This window comes from Alosa alosa, chromosome 12 (genome assembly GCF_017589495.1).
Source record: "Alosa alosa isolate M-15738 ecotype Scorff River chromosome 12, AALO_Geno_1.1, whole genome shotgun sequence".
NCBI lineage: Eukaryota > Metazoa > Chordata > Actinopteri > Clupeiformes > Clupeidae > Alosa > Alosa alosa.
In genome coordinates, this window is record NC_063200.1 from 32,588,764 (window position 1) to 32,606,612 (window position 17,849).

Genomic DNA, 17,849 nt, shown 5'->3' on the forward strand with positions numbered 1-17,849 from the left:
TCATGGACGATGTCATTTTATTGTTTCGATCACTTAAAAAAAATTACACCATTGTTAAATTAGAATGTGAACATAAATTTCTCTTTGAACGATACAAAACTGATGCTGTGATGCTGATTACATGTCTGCATACAAAGACCACAGCCATATCAAATTAGCATGAAAGATTACATAACAAAAAAAAATAAGTCTTTCCAGCAGGCCTTAAATGTCGAACATATGCAAAAGCAAGCTGATGTTCAGCAAGCTGGTGACACAGGCTACAGCTAAGTACATTTTTGTTATAACATTTCCCCTGTATTACATACAACCTAATGCTTTACTGCAAATGTTACGATTAAATATTTTAATTCCATTTGATAAACATAATTCTGTACATCAAGTATGTCTCTACTGTCTACAATCTTCAAACCCAGATGGATGTGTATAATACGACTGGACAAACATGTACCTCTAATTACATTTTTACATTTTAAAATATCTTCATGTTATCAAATATACCTTAATATACCATTGTAAAATGCTAATCCGTTTTCTTATCAGAGGCTGTCATGACTCCGTTTGCTGACTGACATTTTGCTTGCCCATTCAGTTCATTCTGGAATATATAAACCAAAATGATCCCATCATACATTTCAGCAAATAAAAACATACTGTATTACACACTACAGTAACAGATTGACAACTGATCACTTTCTGATTCTTAGACTTGATATCTAGGCAGAAAACGCACAGCTTTTACATAATAATTCCCAAGTAGGCTACAAATCAACTCCTACCCTGCCATATTCTAGGACTAAATGTTGATTGAGTTAAAAAAATTCTTTACCTTGCATGTTCCATTGCTCTTTTCACTTGTCTTCTCGTCTCCAGTACCCCTTTCTTGGACAGCTTTCTTGGTCCAGAAACGGCTGATGACTGGTGAAATTATTGGGTAGATTATCGGCTCCAAAAACCTTTTATAAATCCAGAGGAGAACTGGAATAACGATGCAGGGAATGCACACCATTGTTGCCTAGAGGATAAATTAAATATTTTAGCCTGTAGATAAAGTAAAAGTGATAGGACATCATTAATATTTTGTATGCTGACACTAAACAACACTAACAGCACACCCAATTCCGGTTATCAATACTTATAATCAAGTTAATATGGTCAGATACAACATTAATCACCGAGTGATTCTGTAAATGCTATGTTAATGTCAATGCTATGCTGATATGTACTAGTATGCTAGTTCATACTAATACTAGTCAAAAGATCCTTTAGAACCCCTCTCAGCTAATACTATGTAATAGATTACTATGTAATACTGTTGTTAATGCTATGCTAACATAGCTATTGACAATTGAGAAAAAACAGTTTGTCTATGGGGCAATTCCACGGAAAATTGACTTTTTGTCACATCCATAACGCCAGTGAAATGCCTTGCCATTTGTATGATGTGAATGATAACATTAATTTTTTGTGCATTATTTCTCATGTACATTCTTCAGCCAAAAATAGCAAATATTCAAATTTCATGTAATCATTCACATCATACCATATTGGCGTTATGGATGTTACAACAAACATAATTTTCTATGGAATCGCACTATGATCATTACACATACAACGTTGTGAGGTTAGCAAATAAAGTTCAGTACAGTAACATTAATCTATGATACCCATTGGTATTTACGTTAAAGCCTACTTATTATACTGAATGATGATTTCACTTAGAAATAGGCTGTTTACGTTATCAAGTAAACATTTGCCGATTAACGTTAGTCTGTTTAGCTGAGGAAACAATGGTGACAACTTGTGAACAAGTTAAACATCATTTAGTCAATGCTAAACACACGAGCATGTTGGTTCTTCATCAACAATTACACAACATTAAAGAATTAACGTTAGATGCTAACTGTTGTAATAAAAGATCAGAGTAATGTGAACGTTAGCAATGAGGACTGTAAACCCTATCAACCGCACCATGCCACCACACATTAAGTTAGCGGTACAACGCCCGCGCAATAAGAAGGCGAAACTGACAAAGTCATTAAGTGAATAATACATTATTTACATAATTTCGATAGAGAATATTTACCTGTAAATCAGTAAACCAAACTGCTAGACTAACCCTACAAATCGAGAACCTTCCTCAACAACCCACAAGAAACTGACGTAAACGAACGTCGTAAACGTGACTGACGTAAATCTAATACAACTTCATCTACGGTTGTAGTGACGTCCTACGACACAAATGCACTATATTGCCACCTGTTGGTGTTAGTTGGAAAAAGGATCCACTCCAGTAGATGGCGTCCAGTGTACATACCTTGCATGATCTTAAGATTCTTACCCAAAGTCACTATGCATCATGCCACTGGTTTTCATTGACAGCAAATATGTTTTAATAAAGTTGCAGCCTACTGGGCTAGGGGTTTTATAATAATGGGCAAAATATTAAAATATCGATTTTTTAAAAAGGTATTTGTCAGGGTAGGCAGGCACAATACTACTACTACCGCACAGTATGGCGGGCCGTCCATTAAAAAAGGAAAGGTTTAGTGAGGGACTATCTATGCATTCTCGGCTTCCCAGTAAAACGAGTTTATGTTGTTGGGTGGTTGGGATTTTCCAGATTTTCCCTGAGAACATCCAATCAGCAAATCGCTTTTTATTGTCTGTCTGTCTGCCGCACCCTGCAAGAGGGTAAAGAGGGGCGGAGCGACGTAAGGACCACGAACCGGAGATCCTTTGAAAACATTGAGGTTGTGGACAAAACATTTAAAAGACCTTGATCGACGATTGACTGATTTAAAATATACGTTGCACCGTAGAATAAGGGTGAGTCCTATCTAATGCAATTTTAATTACGAATCTGTCTGCAGTTATTGGAAACAACCATCTTAAATATTAAAGCCCACCTCGCTATTAATGTAGCGGCGGACGAGTTAGCATTTTGCTAAAATGTAACCTATGTATGTATGCATGTATGTATGTAGTTAGTTAGCTGGGCGTGTGGAAGAAGGGCGTGCGTGTTCAACTTGTTAAGCATCTCCTTTGAGTTTGTACCCATATGCTACCAACTAATGTATGCTTTCACTGTGACAAAGCGAAACAACAAAGCAACAATTTGATATCCTACATGATCACAAGAGCAGACGGCGAAAACGGTCTGAAGGCCATACCGTATGGCAAACCCACAACAACGCACTAGCAAGCGGGGTTCACTTACCTTCACAGTAGGCTAATCTGTTTTGTTGGAATTAGGTGTTCCTTCTTCTTTGTAGGCTAGGATACTATGTTAAATTGACTATTGTAGCATACTAAGTGAAAGCTGTGGTGCCTCCTCCCTTGAAGACACTGGGATTAGCCTATATATGCAACGATAAGCCTAGCCTACTGTATGGCTTTACAGTACGATTTGTTGCAAACCCCTTCATTGTAACGTTAACGTTGTAATGTTTTGGTATTGCGCACTGGCTTGGCCACATGAGTTTTGTGATTGTGAAAATAACTGAGCGCTGAATTGGAGTTGTCAATGTCATTGTTATCCGAAGTCTCCTGCTGTAGTTTGTAGGCTAGCCTACTGTTGGTGGAATGTATTAGGCTGCATGAGAGCGGTCCTACAGGCAACTGTCCCTTCATTTAGTGCTGTCAATAGAAAACATTGTAGCCTGTTCAGTTGGTCTTTCATGTTTTATCTGACAAGAAACGGGGCAATTTTTTTGGATGTCGGAATTTAGCCACGTTTGTCTATGCTGCTTTTTTCATGAGCACTTTTTGTGTCATCTCTTCTGGCATCAAAAAGGCACAGGCCTTGGCCAACTGCATAAACGTTTTATTATGTCTGTGTTATTTCTCCACCTTTTGAACTGTAGTAACTGCAGTTATGACTCATGCATTGTGTCTGAGTTAAGTCTTTTTTCATGCAAACCACCCTGTGTCTGATACCCACACACATGAACTTGAACAGGATAATTGTGGGGGCCAATATTATGCATGCATTATTCGTAGGTAATGCACTTGATCTATTTTAGTCCTTTATCACACCTTTATCACTCTTCTTACTATTACGCTTGATCTGTACATCTGTACAAATTACTATCCAATATACCAGTATAGTATCCAATATACTATGTCTCTCTTTCTGCTCTGCTGTCTCTCCCATCACCAACCCCTTTTGAGAGATGAAAATCTATTCCACATTTTTTCAGTGCACATGGTCACACAGGATATTTAGTTTAGTTGTTCATAATGTGAACAAAAATATTCTCTGATTGTAACTCTTGAGTGGCAAAGGCATTGAAGAAATATGATTGTGTTGGTGTCTGGCGTCTGGCATTTATATTTTATAATAATAATAATAATAATAAAGCTTTATTTGTATAGCACCTTTCATACACAGAATGCAGCTCAAAGTGCTTTACATTTGAAACATGTAACACAATAATAGTCAGTCAGTCATTATCAATCACTTTTCTTTGCTGTTTATGTTATACTCAGCAACATATCAAAAATATAGAAAATGACGTCATAAGACTGGCAGCCTTAACCCTCTTACCCCCCACAAGCACGCCATATGGCAACTGTGGCAAGGAAGCATTTCGGTGCAGAGCATGGATTTATCTAGGTGGTGCAAGGTTTACTGCATGCTGTTTGTCTGCAAATGCATTCTTGTTGATTAGTCCCTAATGCTGCCAGAGCAGCAAGAGAGCACAATATTCAGTGAAAGTGTATTCATGTATTTTAAGCCATTAGCAACAAACATTGAGGTCAAGGTACTTCATTGAACCCAAGGTCTAAAGGCCCACAGCCCTTCTTCCTGATTGGGTAAAAAGATGGACACACACACACACACACACACACACACACACACACACACACACGCACACACAATAATTTACGTCTAGGCCTACTGCTGATCCAGGATTGTTTCCTGAATTGTTGGTTTAGGTTGTGAAAAGGGTCTTCTTATGTTTAACTTCGCCACACCCAGATTAAGATAAAGGCTCATGCTCCACCCTAACCCATCAAAATACACACACACACACACACACACACACACACATCGCTCATCGCTCATCTGCTCCACAGTATGCCTGAGATAACCACACACTCTTTGACTAACTAGGTCAGATATGGTATTTGGTGTATTGATGACAGCATCTATTCATTTTCTGGGTCTGTCAGAAATTGTCACTTGTTTTTGTGACCACACCAACTTTATAATCTCACAGTCAACCGTCCCATGTTCTTGTGTTTCTTTACAGACTGGTAGACTATTGAGTTTATCAATGCACAGTAATGATGAGGCCTATGAGGGCAGTATGATCTCACTCTGTGTAATACAAAAAAATAAACCTTTTGTTTTTTCTACATTCCACAGTACATAACCATTTTCCAACTTGAATCAATCCTAACTGTTAAATGTACCAGTTTTGTGTGGCATGGATCACCAGATAATGTATTGTTCCATCCACTGTAAAATCAGTTATCCCATGCAGTTATGTAGCATAAATGCTCTTCCTTCACAGGAACAACATAGGCTGATTATTGTTAGGCGTACATTTCCAAAAGACCCTAGAAACCCCTAAAGATGATAATGGATTTAACCACTGACATTTAGTCAGTTGCCCATTTACAAAGTCCTCATGTTCATTAATTCACACTGTTTTACTGTGCTCAGTGCATTTGCATGCATTCTCTTCTTTTTGCCCATGTTTCATAAGGTTTTCAGAGGCCTTTGAGAATCACAGCAGTTGGCTGTAAGAGACTTTCGGGGTTGGTAGGCTTCAGTGTTGGACTCTGGCTGGCCTTCGTCAAAGCTTTTTGTGCCTCTCTGCCCTGAGGCACTGCTGGGAATTGGCCTATATGAGAAGCTGTTACTGGCAAAGAGATTGTGTGGGCAGACGTTCAACTCTGTCAGAGTATTTTTTGAAGCAATAATGCCATATTACTGATGCATCAAAATTTCTCTGTTAATAATGATCAAAGTTAGTGGCGATCTCTTGCTTCACACAGTTATAGCTTTCAGAGCTGTAATGTTTTCCTTATGTCATGTTGCAGTTCAGGGAATTTGGAGGAAGGGGAGGGAGCATGGGCTGACCCATTTTGGGTACATATGTGATCACTTAAATCATGACCTCATCAGTTAATGTATCGCACTAGGTGCCAGAGCCGAACTGGCTTGAATTGATGTTTAATCTGCTTGTTTTCCTCAGTCGCATCCATATCTTTCTTTATCAGGGCTTTTATATTCCTCAAGAGTTGTTTGCCTGGGTCTGTGGGATATGGATATGCTGACAAAATCTAGAGGCCAGCTTTGATGCTGAATGGTTTAGAATAGATCACAGTTTCAGATAGAATTGTTGAGCCATTCCGTGGCAAGGGTTTTAGTGTAGGAGGAGATGACAAAATGTTACATAATAGAAAATAGGTATCCAAAGGTTTCTATGGAAATGTTCATTGTTTCCATAGTGACCACAGGAAAAAACTACACCTCTGCACACTTCACTGAAATATGACTGGTGACTGATAACTGAGAATATTTTTGCCGGTGCTGTTACAAACAAGCACAGAACATGTAGCCTACTTCATTTACAAAGGGTGAATTTATGAGATTTTTCTCAGCTCCCCACCAAAATATTTTTTTGCTACATCTGTACAAATTACTATCCAATATACCAGCTGGGGTTAAATGGTTCAGTGACCGTACAATTGAATCATGAAGGAAACCAGTTGCCTTCTCTGCCAGATTCACACATTGGAAATTCTCTTGCTGGTTAGAATTTGCTAATAAACCAACAATATTACCATGCTACTCTGAGGATGGTTTAAGATCCCAGCGTTAGAAGCGTTCCTTTTCACAAAATAATGAGATGTTTCACTCATCCCTCCAGTCTGCAGTCTCCATACATTTGTTTTGGTTATGTTTTTGGTTTTTGGTTATAAACACCTAATCATGTTAAATATGCTGAATCTTGATAACCAGATGATCAAAGAACTGCACATTTTCTGTCCAACACATTTACACATTATATTAAACCAGCATTAAGACTGTTGGTCATAGATTCTAAAGCGTCTACAACACATTTTTATCAATCCAGTTTATTTACTGTGTAGTTTTGTGTTCTTGCCTGAAAGTGTCAGAACAACTTGTCATCATCAAGTTGGCTACACCAAGTTTAGGAGTGAACAAGTTTGCTAGCATGTATTAGTGCCAACTGGTGTTGGTGTTTGTAAGGCAAGTCTGTTGCCTGTTGACCAGTTTGTGGTATTTGGCCTCACTGGCTACATCAGCCTATCCATTTAACTGGTAATGGGATTGTTAAGTAGTACCTTAGAATTGATGGGATTTTGTCTAGAATGGTTTTGTAGCTTCTCTCTGGTTGCACTGTGGGATGCCTACGGTTCTGAGTAATCCTTCAGGCTTTAGATGTGATAGGTGTCTCTGATTGTGTCCCTCTGGCGCTGTGCTTGTGTTCATTGTTTAGAGACAGCTGTGGTCAGTGACAGAGGAATAAGCTGGTGCAAAGTGCTCCCACACTTGGAGTTGGGGTTGATTGGGGATTGACATGGAAGGCACTGCCATGGGTCTCTCTGACAGACTGTAACTTGATACAGGGTGGCCTTCATTCCAACAGTATAAGGCCTGGCTGCTAATTCACTTCTGTTCAGTGACTGTGGATGGCGTTTTAAGTTCATGCATTGGCAACTATTTCTGACAATGTATTTGTTTCCTGACCTCTCTTTTAGGTATGGTATTATCATTTTTGGTGTAATCTTAACCTACAGATGGTCTGCTTCTTTTGCACTTGCAATGGCTCATTATGTTCCCAGAGTGCTGAGATGCTCAAGAGTACTGTTGGCTATAACAGCTGTCCGATGCTCAGAGAACAGTTTTGGGAGTTTTGGTACAACCAAAATAAGCTAGAGTTGCACAAATATCACATTTATACCCTATTAGCACTCCCATCAATCCTGAACAGGAAATGGGAGTGCACTTACTTTTATTTAGTCTAATAATGTACATGAATACATGGCTTTCAATGAGAATGCACCTTTTGAAAAGTGAACTCTTCAACATAGGGAACAGTGCTGTTAGTAGAGGCTCCATGCAGCCTTTCTGTGGGATGGCTGTGGCATATTCCCCTGTGACCCTCCTCCCTCGCACTGCTGTGCTGCGCTCAGGCAAAACAGGTTCACTACAGATCAACCGAAGGGAGGTACTGTTACACAATGCTTCAGTTATTTCCTGCTTTGCATCAGCGAGGAGGGCGAGGGCTGCTACTCAACTCTTTGTCCTCTACAAAATCATCTCTCTATCTCTTTCTTCCTGCCTCCCTCCTTCTTTCTCTTTCCCAAAGCTGATCTTACTCCTAATGTATTTTGGCTTATAACACAGAGAATTTCTGGCATGGCACTCCAGATGTATTGCATCATTCAAGGAATGTGTTAGATTACATTTCCAAACTTCAGAGAGAGCTTCAATGCTTGGACATTAAATAAATCAATATAGATGAGTCGGAAATCTCCCCTACTCTCTCAGTTTTGCCTGGCCTTGGACATTATGCTGAGAACTGCACTTCTCTCAGAAAACAATGTCTTTATTTAAATGTCAGATTTGCAACTGTACAAATACTGTAGATTTCTTTTTTGGCTTAATCAGAATTCTCTCAGACAGTTAATTGCCAAAGGCTCATTCCTCTCTGATTAGTGTTAATTAGTCACACTGTGCTTTAGAGATGAAAGAAGAGTCCAGTTTGCATAAGCACTCAAACTAGCCCTGGAGTTGAGCAAGATTTGAAGTAGCACATAGTGTAATGTGTGTGTCTGGCTTGGCTTCTTGTGATTCAGAAGTCAAGCCAATGCAGCCTCACTTCATGAGCAGCTTGGCATGGTTCTGGCTCGGTGATGGGTTGTCATGGCAGCAGAGTTGAGTTGTTTTTTTTAATTGGATGCTTAGCAGAGGACTAATGGCACTGTGGTTTTAGCCAGCCAGCCCCCCCACCCCCGTCTCTGTCTCTGTCTGTCGGTCTCTCTCTTTCCCTTTGTCATTGTATAAATGTCCATTTGCTCCTTTGAATATTACCACTGTACTTAAACAAATCTGAAAGCACACCATATTCACATCTTTATTAGAGTTAGACATTTGGCTGCTTTGTAACATCAACATTGCGACACTGTTATTTTCATAGGTGTTCTTGTGTGAAACTCAGCTGCTTCATTGCATTGTTCTTATTTTCCTTGTCTGCCATGTTGGTAATGTTGTTTCCATTCGTAAGAAGCATTGAAAGCATGTTTTCTACTCCTTTCTTCAGTTTTTCTACAATATATGTCAGTTAAGCACAACTTTGTGTCCTGCTTTGCCGCATAAAACACTCCTGTGTTTGGAAGTGTCTCCGTTTCAACAGGATGTAGCTTTAGATGAGGTCACTTAGAACTCCATGATGGAAGGTTCCGGCTGTGGAAGGATGTTAAATAAGCTTAGAAGCTTAGTGCCCCACTGTGAGCAATGTTTGTAGTTTTCTGTTGTGGTAGACTGGTCAGTGAGTGCAAGTGTCTGACACAGAGGATTGTTGAATATCAAAATGTGTTCTTGTCCCCCTGTCCTCTATAGGATCAGTCATCAGGATGAATGGAGATTCAGGTGCTGGGGTGGTGACAGCCCCCCCGCCCACCAACCCCCCCCACAAGGAGCGCTACTTTGACCGTGTCGATGAGAGCAATCCCGAGTATCAACGAGAGAGGAACATGGCACCCGATCTACGGCAAGACTTCAACATGATGGAGCAGAGGAAGAGGGTTTCCATGATCCTACAGAGTCCGGTTAGGCTCCCTCAAACACACACTTATGCACGGCTACAAACAAACAAGCTGTTCTCCTGTCTTTCATAGACACAAGTGATCTAGATAGGGGCTTCTATTGGCATACCCCTTATAGGGTTACCAAGGTTACCAAAATGGTAGTAGTGCACACAGAAAAGACCAGCTGACTAAATTTGAATTTGTAGAAGTGTGGAATCAGCCATCACAGAGCTTGTCTGTTTATGTGGATTTACTAAGTATGCAGCCTGACACTTCATTAGGTCCTTTCAGAAGTACAGCCTTCCACAGTGTCTCCATTGTTCAGGGGACAGGCTAAACTTGCACGGCTCTGAAGGGAAGTGGATGAAGTGGGGCAGTGGTGCATATCTCCCTCTCATGACTACATACACATGTTCCTTGCCATTTTAAAATGACTTCAGTTCATTAAAAAAGTTAGCCATTTTACAGTAGGTGGACACACAGGAATAACACAGCTGAGAGGCACCCAAGACTTCATCACACATCACACAGGGTATTGCTTGAGGTGTCAAAGGCTCTATCCATGAGATGCTTTGTCCTGCCACCTGCAGGACCATGATCAAATTTGGTCCCTGGCCCTCAAGTCTCAGATCGCATGATGTAGGGCTGATGCTGTAAGTCCATGTTATGAAAGAGGGGGAAGTGGAAGCAATAAGCCCCAAGAAAGCGTTGGTTAGTGACTTTAGAACAACAAGGGGTGTTGTTAGGCACGATGTGAAGCAGCATTTGGGAAGGATTCATTTTTTTGGAGATATGCACATGTACCAACTGATTTAGTGTTAGTAGTATCAGCCTTTATTCACTGATTTGTCAACAAAGATCAAACTGCAACTGGCCTTGTCCTGTGATGTCCCTGTATTTCTGCAGGCCTTCTGTGATGAGTTGGAGTCCATGATCCAGGACCAGCTAAAGAAAGGGAAAACACCCACCAGTCTGCTGGCGCTGCAGCAGATCGCTGACTTCATGACCACTAGCGTGCCCACCATGTACCCAGCGGCCCCACAGGGGGGCATGGCTGCCCTCAACATGAGTGAGTTCAGCCCCAAACAGTCCATTTCAGTGACCATAGTTAATCTCACCTCCTGTTTTCTTTTCTGGTATCAGAGAATATCTACAGAACACAATATTACCTGCCAACACATATTCCCATCAGTCATAGTTTTCAAAGACCTTGTCACGGATATTCTCAAAATGTCTTGTTGTTCCCTTGGTCAGTGTCTCTAGTAAGCATTAAGCTTGGGCAGGGTGAATGCTTCCACTGATCCTGCAAATGCATCCCCACTGTCCTCCAGATTGACCCCTGTCTCATACAGTAGCATGTGACTGGATTAGGCGGTCATCTCAGGGCACATGCCCTGATGCAGCCGCTGCTCAGTCACATGAGAGAAAGAATGAGTCCTATTATCTGTTATGAATATTATGAAACCACAATCACCATCTGATTTCGTAACACAACTCAGCCTAAAAGTTTGAAAAGGTTGTGAGTGTTCTACACAATTGCACTGAACTGTAATTGCATATTCGGATTAGTGAGACAGACAAGACAGACAAGGTCTGATTCAGAGCAGAATTCCTATTGTTACATTTATTTTGCTTATTTTGCTCACACATTTATGTATTTACAATACGGGGAGGACATGCCCTTCTTCTTCTTCTTCTTCTTCTTCTTCTTCATGCCTACCCTCTCTGCCTCACAGAAGCAATGCATTGTTTTGATTATCTTCTTCAGTAGGCACAGCAGTAATCACAGTAGTAGTTCACAAGTCTATTCATAGATTACAGTTCATTTTAAGATGTTGAATAAATGCGTAGTAATTCTATGTGTATAGGTCTGGGAATGGTGACTCCAGTGAATGACCTGCGCGGCTCCGACTCCATTGCCTATGAGAAGGGGGAGAAGCTTCTGCGCTGTAAGCTGGCCGCTTTCTACCGGTTGGCTGACCTGTTTGGCTGGTCTCAGCTCATCTATAACCACCTGACTGTGAGTACTGTCCACCCAACAGTCACTATGGCTATACCGGAAGGATACAGATCTTATGTTGCTAAAGAAGATGACACATTCAGAGATCAGCTGTCCTTGATATACAAATTCTGAATATCTAGATAATTAGAATCCTAATTACTTGTAAGGTTTTTTTTTTCATCATTTAATTACAGCATTTGACGAGTGAGCCATACATGATTCAAGCTACCCCTCTTTTTAGAATGTTGCTTTGGGCAGTTAGGGAGACATCCTTGTAGGGATGCTTGAGCTCTGTCTAAAACTGTAGATATATAGTGGGTGAGTCATCAGATGGTTGCCTGGTATAGCTGAATGTGCTCAAGTGGCTTTCAGCTGTACATTGCTAAGGTGTGTTGCTGTGTCTCATTGCTCTTGTCCAATAGGTCCGTCTGAATTCAGATCAAGAGCGGTTTCTGATTGTCCCATTTGGGCTTCTCTACAGTGAGGTGTCCGCCTCTAGTCTGGTAAGACCACTCTTCCTCATTTATGTCCTTGAGCAGTGTGTGTATGCAAGTTTTCACAGGAAGTATCTTTGTGTTTTAAATTGCATGTTATGTGTAGAAAAGAGCACACATTTAATGCATATGCACTGTGGCTACAGCCTCTATCTTTAGCTACCAAGTTGTTCAACTCAAGAGTTTCTGTTTAAGTATTACACAAAATGTACACAATCCTATTATAAGCTAATTGCCTGCTGTCACCCATTTGTCCCTGTAACTCCTCCACAGGTCAAGATCAACTTGCAGGGGGAGATTGTGGATAGAGGCAGCACCAACCTTGGTGTGAACCAGGCTGGGTTCATGCTTCATTCCGCCATCTATGCTGCGCGACCCGATGTCAAGTGCATTGTGCACATTCACACGCCTGCTGGAGCCGCTGTACGCATCATATTCCACCCCCCACCCCCCCAACCCTTTCCTCCTCCTGTTTCATGCCCTGCTCTTCTACCATCTGTCTCCAATTTCCAAATTATGTCAGTGATTCACCGAGACAACATAGCCGTGATGATAGACTTGATAATTTTGTTTGCTATTAGTAATATCAGAGTGGTTGTCCCTACTGTAGAGTTTATTATATAGTGTGTAATAAGTCAAATATCAAATGCCAGTATTTCAGAAGATCACAGAAGATGATTCAGTTGGAGAAGCTTTGTGTTTTCCTAAGAGAGCATATTAGTGCACTTCCAAGCACTGTCCATGTGCTGTCCTCTAGGTATCAGCCATGAAGTGTGGCCTGCTGCCCATCTCTCCAGAGGCCTTGGCACTGGGGGAGGTAACCTACCATGACTACCATGGCATCTTGGTGGACGAAGAGGAAAACATCCTCATTCAGAAGAACTTGGGTCCCACAAGCAAGGTATTGGTCAGAGCTCGCACCTTTTTACTAGACATCAGGGTGATATCCACTGACTGAGAGATCCATAATCACAGTTTCATTAAGAATAGACTTTTAGCCCAGGCCCCAGGCCGGCAGTGCAAAGTCTCAGAAGCTTAACCGCTTGAACGAGGTCTGGTAAAGGGAACACACAGTGGCACTTTCAATCGTAGCTGCTGTTTTTTCACAACTTGGTCAAGGTATCAGTATTTTTTGAAGACTAACAGCTGTGTTTGTGTCCTTGATTTTTTTTTTTTTGTTTGGTTGTTTCATAGGTGCTGATCCTAAGAAACCATGGGCTGGTGTCTGTTGGTGAAACTGTAGAAGAAGCCTTTTACTATATTCATAACCTTGTAACAGCATGTGAAATTCAGGTATGTTGTTCAAATGTCCATTGTTTGTTTGTTTGTGTGTGTGTGTGTGTGTGTGTTTGTTTGTGAGGGAGACTATTTGTCTTGGAATATTGTACTTGTTATGGTGTCACCCAGCTTCATCTTTTCCGACAGGTGCGTACTCTGGCTAGTGCAGGAGGACCTGATAACCTGGTGATGTTGGATCCGGAAAAGTACAAGGCCCGTCCCCGGCACCTGGAGCCAGCCTCAGACCCGGCCAGCACCCACCCTAAGTGGCTGGTCGGAGAGCAGGAATTTGAGGCACTGATGCGGATGCTGGATAATCTGGTAGGATGACCTCATCTTTGATACACAGTTGGGAATCATTCAGTAGCAGAGGGGATTTATATGGATTGGGATTTATTCTTGAGAGCAACTGAGTTTCATTTCACAAAGAGAAGGGGCCATCAAATTTAAAATGGTATGATTTTATTCCCGTTCCTCATGTTTTGCATATCAACTCTTTGTCTCTCTGTTCTCTCTCTGCTCTCTGTCTATCACTCTGTGTATCTCTCTCTCTCTCTCTCTCCTCTCTCCCATTTATCCCTCTGTCTCCCTCCACAGGGCTACCGGACAGGTTACCCATACCGCTGCCCTTCACTGCGCGACAAAGCTAAAAAGTACAGTGACGTAGAGATCCCCCCCTCAGCCACGGGCTACTCGTACGCTGAGGACAGTGACTCGGGTGCGCGCTCTCCCCTCAAGCACAGCTTTCAGCGGCAGCAGCGTGACAAAAGCCGCTGGCTGAGCTCGGGCCGGCCCGACGAGGCCTGCGAAGACGGGCCGGACGGCGGAAGCCCAAAGGCGAAGACTAAGGTGTGGACGAACATTTCACACGATCACGTCAAACCCTTGCTGCAGTCTCTCTCGTCCGGTGTCTGCGTGCCAAGCTGTATTACCAACTGCTTGGTCTGTGCCTACCTTACTGTTCATAGTTAGATGTACTGCTACTATTTGGGCAGCTGGCGGGCACCATGAGGCAGCTCCTGACCATACGAATCCCGATGTTTCGTCCTCTTCCCCTTTCTGACCCTCTGTCTCTCCCTCATTAGAAAAACATGGGCCTCTGGTCTCGGAAAGATGCCCTCTAAAAGCATCCCCATCCTTCTCTCCCCATTCAGAGCATAAGGCTGAGGCTGAATTACAGATTCCATAGCCCTTTGGCATTGTGTTTTGAGGTTAAATTCCTGTAGTGTCTCATGCAGTGATTACATGCAATCTGTAATCTAATCTGTCAGAGCCTGATGTTTCCCTCCATGACTCTGTGCTTCCTGTGACCTTAAGGTAGCTTCTTCTGTCTGTCCACTCTCTGGTCAGATATAGAGCCTTAACAACCCCGTCACAGCTAATGACCTCAGGGTGCCCCCCAGCTGCCTAATGCATGCTATTTTGCATGAGTATTCAGATGCATTGTGGGTAGCATCCTGGAGGGCTGACTGACTGATGCATGTGCCCATGTGGGCGTGGCTGAATGGTGTTGCTGCTGTTACAGATTCCCTCTTGTTTTGTGTTATTCCTGTGTGCTTACGTTTCTGACACTCAATGGTCCCCTCAGAGGGTTTGCCAAGAGCCCTGACTCAAGTGTTAGTGACCATGTTTCCATCATATGTATGTAACTCATCCGATTTTGGAACTGTGTCTCTGAATTCTCAGGAAGCACTCATCCAGAGGGGCCATTTGAGAAAAAAAGATGTCCATAAAACCCCACAAATTTCAGCGTGCAATTATGTTTAGGATTCTGTATTAATAAGTCCTCCATAGTTTTAGTAATTCTAGTTTCTTCCTCTGGGTGGTGTAAAGGAGTTGAGTTTTTGAGGACTCAAAGCTCTTAAAAGCAGCAGAGCAGAACAGAACCGTGTTTATCCCCAATCGTCTCTGACCCCATGAGACAGCTACCTGTCTTCGCAGCTGGTCCTTCTCCACCTGAACTCTGCAGCTTTAAAAGTGAAGCCTCAGAGTGAAGGGAGGTGTGAAACACTCCAGAGGCCCTGCCCGTGGGTATGAGCTTGAGATCCCAGGAGTCACTGCCTGCTTTTTACTGACTCCAGCTCCCCTCCCAGTCTACCCAGTTGTTTTCCTACCTCTCTTTTGTTCCTTATCAGTTTCATTGGCAAGTTGTGTTGGCTTATTTTGCTGGTTCTATATATCTTTTTGTTGAACGAAGATAATTTCTATCACTGGAGTGTTCTCGAGCATGAGTGTTTTGTTGAAATTTAGGGGGAAGAAACAGTAAACCAAAACATCTGTCCCTTAACTCTATTCAAACTTTATTCAAATGATTATCTCTAGTGGGAAAGTGCAAGTGTTGTGTTGTGAGACTCGTGATCAGTGAGTATCTCATGTTTACCTGTCCATCCCATCCAAGCCCCTTCTTCCATAGACACCTATTCATTGAGCTCAATCCTAAAGTGAGAGATAATACACCATACTCATGCTAAGCTCTTTCCCCGCCCTCTGCTAGCTTTATAAAGCAGACCGCACATCCAAATAGTGCTTACGTGCATGACTGATGGTGATGCTATATGCATATGCAGTTCATTCCCTCATTTTAAGGGTAAAATGATTGTTGATCTAGAACTAAAATTCCAAGGATAACATCTCTTACCTAGGATAACATCAGTGATGATAGAATGGATCTGAATGACTACTAGTTGGCACAAACACCTCTATGTTTCAGTAGATTTTAGACCATTCATGCAGAAGAAGTTTGAATTAATGTGTTAGTTCTCTCCTTGGCCAGCTGAGCAGCCTCTAGTACAGTCGTGCGTGTGTGCGTGTGTGCGTGTGTGTGTGTGTGTGTGTGGATTTGTCGGTGATGTCCACTCATGCCATGCGCCACTCCGCTTCAACACTCTGCTTCGTAAGCCAGCCATCATATCACTCAGCACTTCTCTCACCCCCCCCCCCCCGCTCTCTCATCCTGTGATGCCTTTGGTTCCTCCTCTGTGTCTTTCTTTTACCTTATGGTCTCTAGCACGAGTATCAATGATGATGATGAGGAGGGGAAAGCCATAGTGCCTCACTGAGGCGCTTTGTCATTGTCAATTTGTCAGGCTATTAAACACACTAGTGTCGCACTCCCGTAGCACACAGAGCTCGCTAGAGATTCTAACTGATTTCTTACGTACTGTCAGTCCATCAGGAGATGGTGAACGAATGATAATGATGTGGATGTTTAGCCACAGCAGTTGGACCCATCTTGAACGGGAATGAGATTGTATAGTGAAATGTCATCAGATCCTAGATTGCACAGTAGACAGGGAGAATAGGTACAGCTCTGTTCTATTGTAGCCTATCTATCTATCCCACTCCACTAAACATTACTGACTTACTGCAGCATTTGGTTAATGGCCTGTCTAAGTTTCGGTTCAGTTACAGACTGCCAACAGGTTGGATTGTAGGATTTTGATTAACTGCATCATCATTGGTTCACTGCTCTTTGATGTGTTTTAGGTGTTCAAATACGTTTGGTTCTGTTACTATTGTTCTGAAAAGCATGCCTCTCATTCTACTACGTTAAGCTTGTCCTTGTTAGATCTTTATTTTTTCTCTGTGTGGTCTTTTTTCTTTAATAAGTCTGTTGGGTGTTCATTGGTTCATTTTAATCTTTCATTTGAACCATACAGTGGACCAAGGAGGAAGGACTTCGACAGGCTGCTGTGGCCAATCAATTCGTCCCACTCAACACAAATCCAAAGGAAGTTCAGGAGATGCGAAACAAGGTATGTAACAGCCCCTCAGCTATTGACAGTGAGGTAGACACTGGTCACTTACTGTAGCTAAGGTATTTGTGTGGTCATAGATTGCAAATTGAGTACAATAGCTGTAGAGCCATTTATATAGTGTTTGCGGCTAAAATAATACTAGCCACTGAGAGTAGTAGGTTTAATGGGTGAAATGACAAGACACCTCAGGTCATTACTGAATTGTTCTGGTCATCTGATCCATGCAGATCCGGGAGCAGAATCTGCAAGACATAAAGACAGCTGGACCGCAGTCCCAGGTGCTGTCTGGTCCTGTGGTGGACCGGTCAGTTGGCCAGGTTAGTCTGCACTGATCCCTCTCTCCCAGTGTGCCTCCCTCCTGTACTGCCTGTTGGTGGTGTTTAACTGTGCCATTATTTTCTGATCACAGAGGGTGACTGTCTGGCAGGTAAGTACAGGCTGAGCTGACCCACAACTCCTGAGGGATTGTGCTCATGACCGCTGACTTTGCTTTGGTTTGGTTTTGTTTGCTGTGACTTACTC

At 42.2% G+C, this 17,849-nt stretch overlaps 2 protein-coding genes across 20 annotated transcripts in view; one reads left to right on the forward strand and one right to left on the reverse strand.

The window, feature by feature from the left end:
* On the reverse strand, positions 1-3,350 carry LOC125304148 (UPF0729 protein C18orf32 homolog). Of its 3 annotated transcripts, none has more exons than XM_048258208.1 (3): positions 3,221-3,350; positions 830-1,015; positions 1-598 (listed from the first exon to the last, which is right to left on the reverse strand). In XM_048258208.1, exons 2-3 carry the CDS (start codon positions 1,007-1,009, stop codon positions 524-526), a joined length of 255 nt encoding a protein of 84 aa, XP_048114165.1. In that variant the 5' UTR covers positions 1,010-1,015; positions 3,221-3,350; the 3' UTR covers positions 1-523. The 3 variants fall into 3 exon arrangements, with proteins under 3 accessions (XP_048114165.1, XP_048114164.1, XP_048114163.1); XM_048258207.1 differs by lacking the exon at positions 3,221-3,350 and adding an exon at positions 2,087-2,196 and having other exon boundaries at positions 830-1,041; XM_048258206.1 differs by lacking the exon at positions 3,221-3,350 and adding an exon at positions 2,087-2,191.
* The window catches only part of add1 (adducin 1 (alpha)), a 26,412-nt gene continuing 11,048 nt past the window's right edge, over positions 2,486-17,849 (forward strand). For 3 of the 17 annotated variants that reach the window (XM_048258193.1, XM_048258195.1, XM_048258196.1), the window contains exons 1-13: positions 2,486-2,829; positions 9,608-9,816; positions 10,702-10,864; positions 11,664-11,815; positions 12,220-12,300; positions 12,565-12,714; positions 13,049-13,192; positions 13,486-13,584; positions 13,717-13,890; positions 14,167-14,511; positions 17,229-17,324; positions 17,555-17,644; positions 17,737-17,754. In XM_048258193.1, the coding sequence (XP_048114150.1) occupies positions 9,622-9,816; positions 10,702-10,864; positions 11,664-11,815; positions 12,220-12,300; positions 12,565-12,714; positions 13,049-13,192; positions 13,486-13,584; positions 13,717-13,890; positions 14,167-14,511; positions 17,229-17,324; positions 17,555-17,644; positions 17,737-17,754 (1,707 nt within the window). In that variant the 5' untranslated portion in view covers positions 2,486-2,829; positions 9,608-9,621. The remainder of the gene's footprint in view (positions 2,830-9,607; positions 9,817-10,701; positions 10,865-11,663; positions 11,816-12,219; positions 12,301-12,564; positions 12,715-13,048; positions 13,193-13,485; positions 13,585-13,716; positions 13,891-14,166; positions 14,512-17,228; positions 17,325-17,554; positions 17,645-17,736; positions 17,755-17,849) is intronic. The other 14 variants (XM_048258187.1, XM_048258189.1, XM_048258200.1 and 11 more) reach the window with 11 other exon arrangements.

What these genes read in the sequence shown, in the direction of transcription:
- LOC125304148 (XM_048258208.1), bottom strand. Translation starts at nt 1,009, where the DNA reads ATGGTGTGCATTCCCTGCATCGTTATTCCAGTTCTCCTCTGGATTTAT. An exon ending in AGAGCAATGGAACATGCAAG is followed by an intron (nt 599 to 829) that starts GTAAAGAATTTT and finishes TATATATTCCAG; the next exon opens with AATGAACTGAATGGGCAAGC.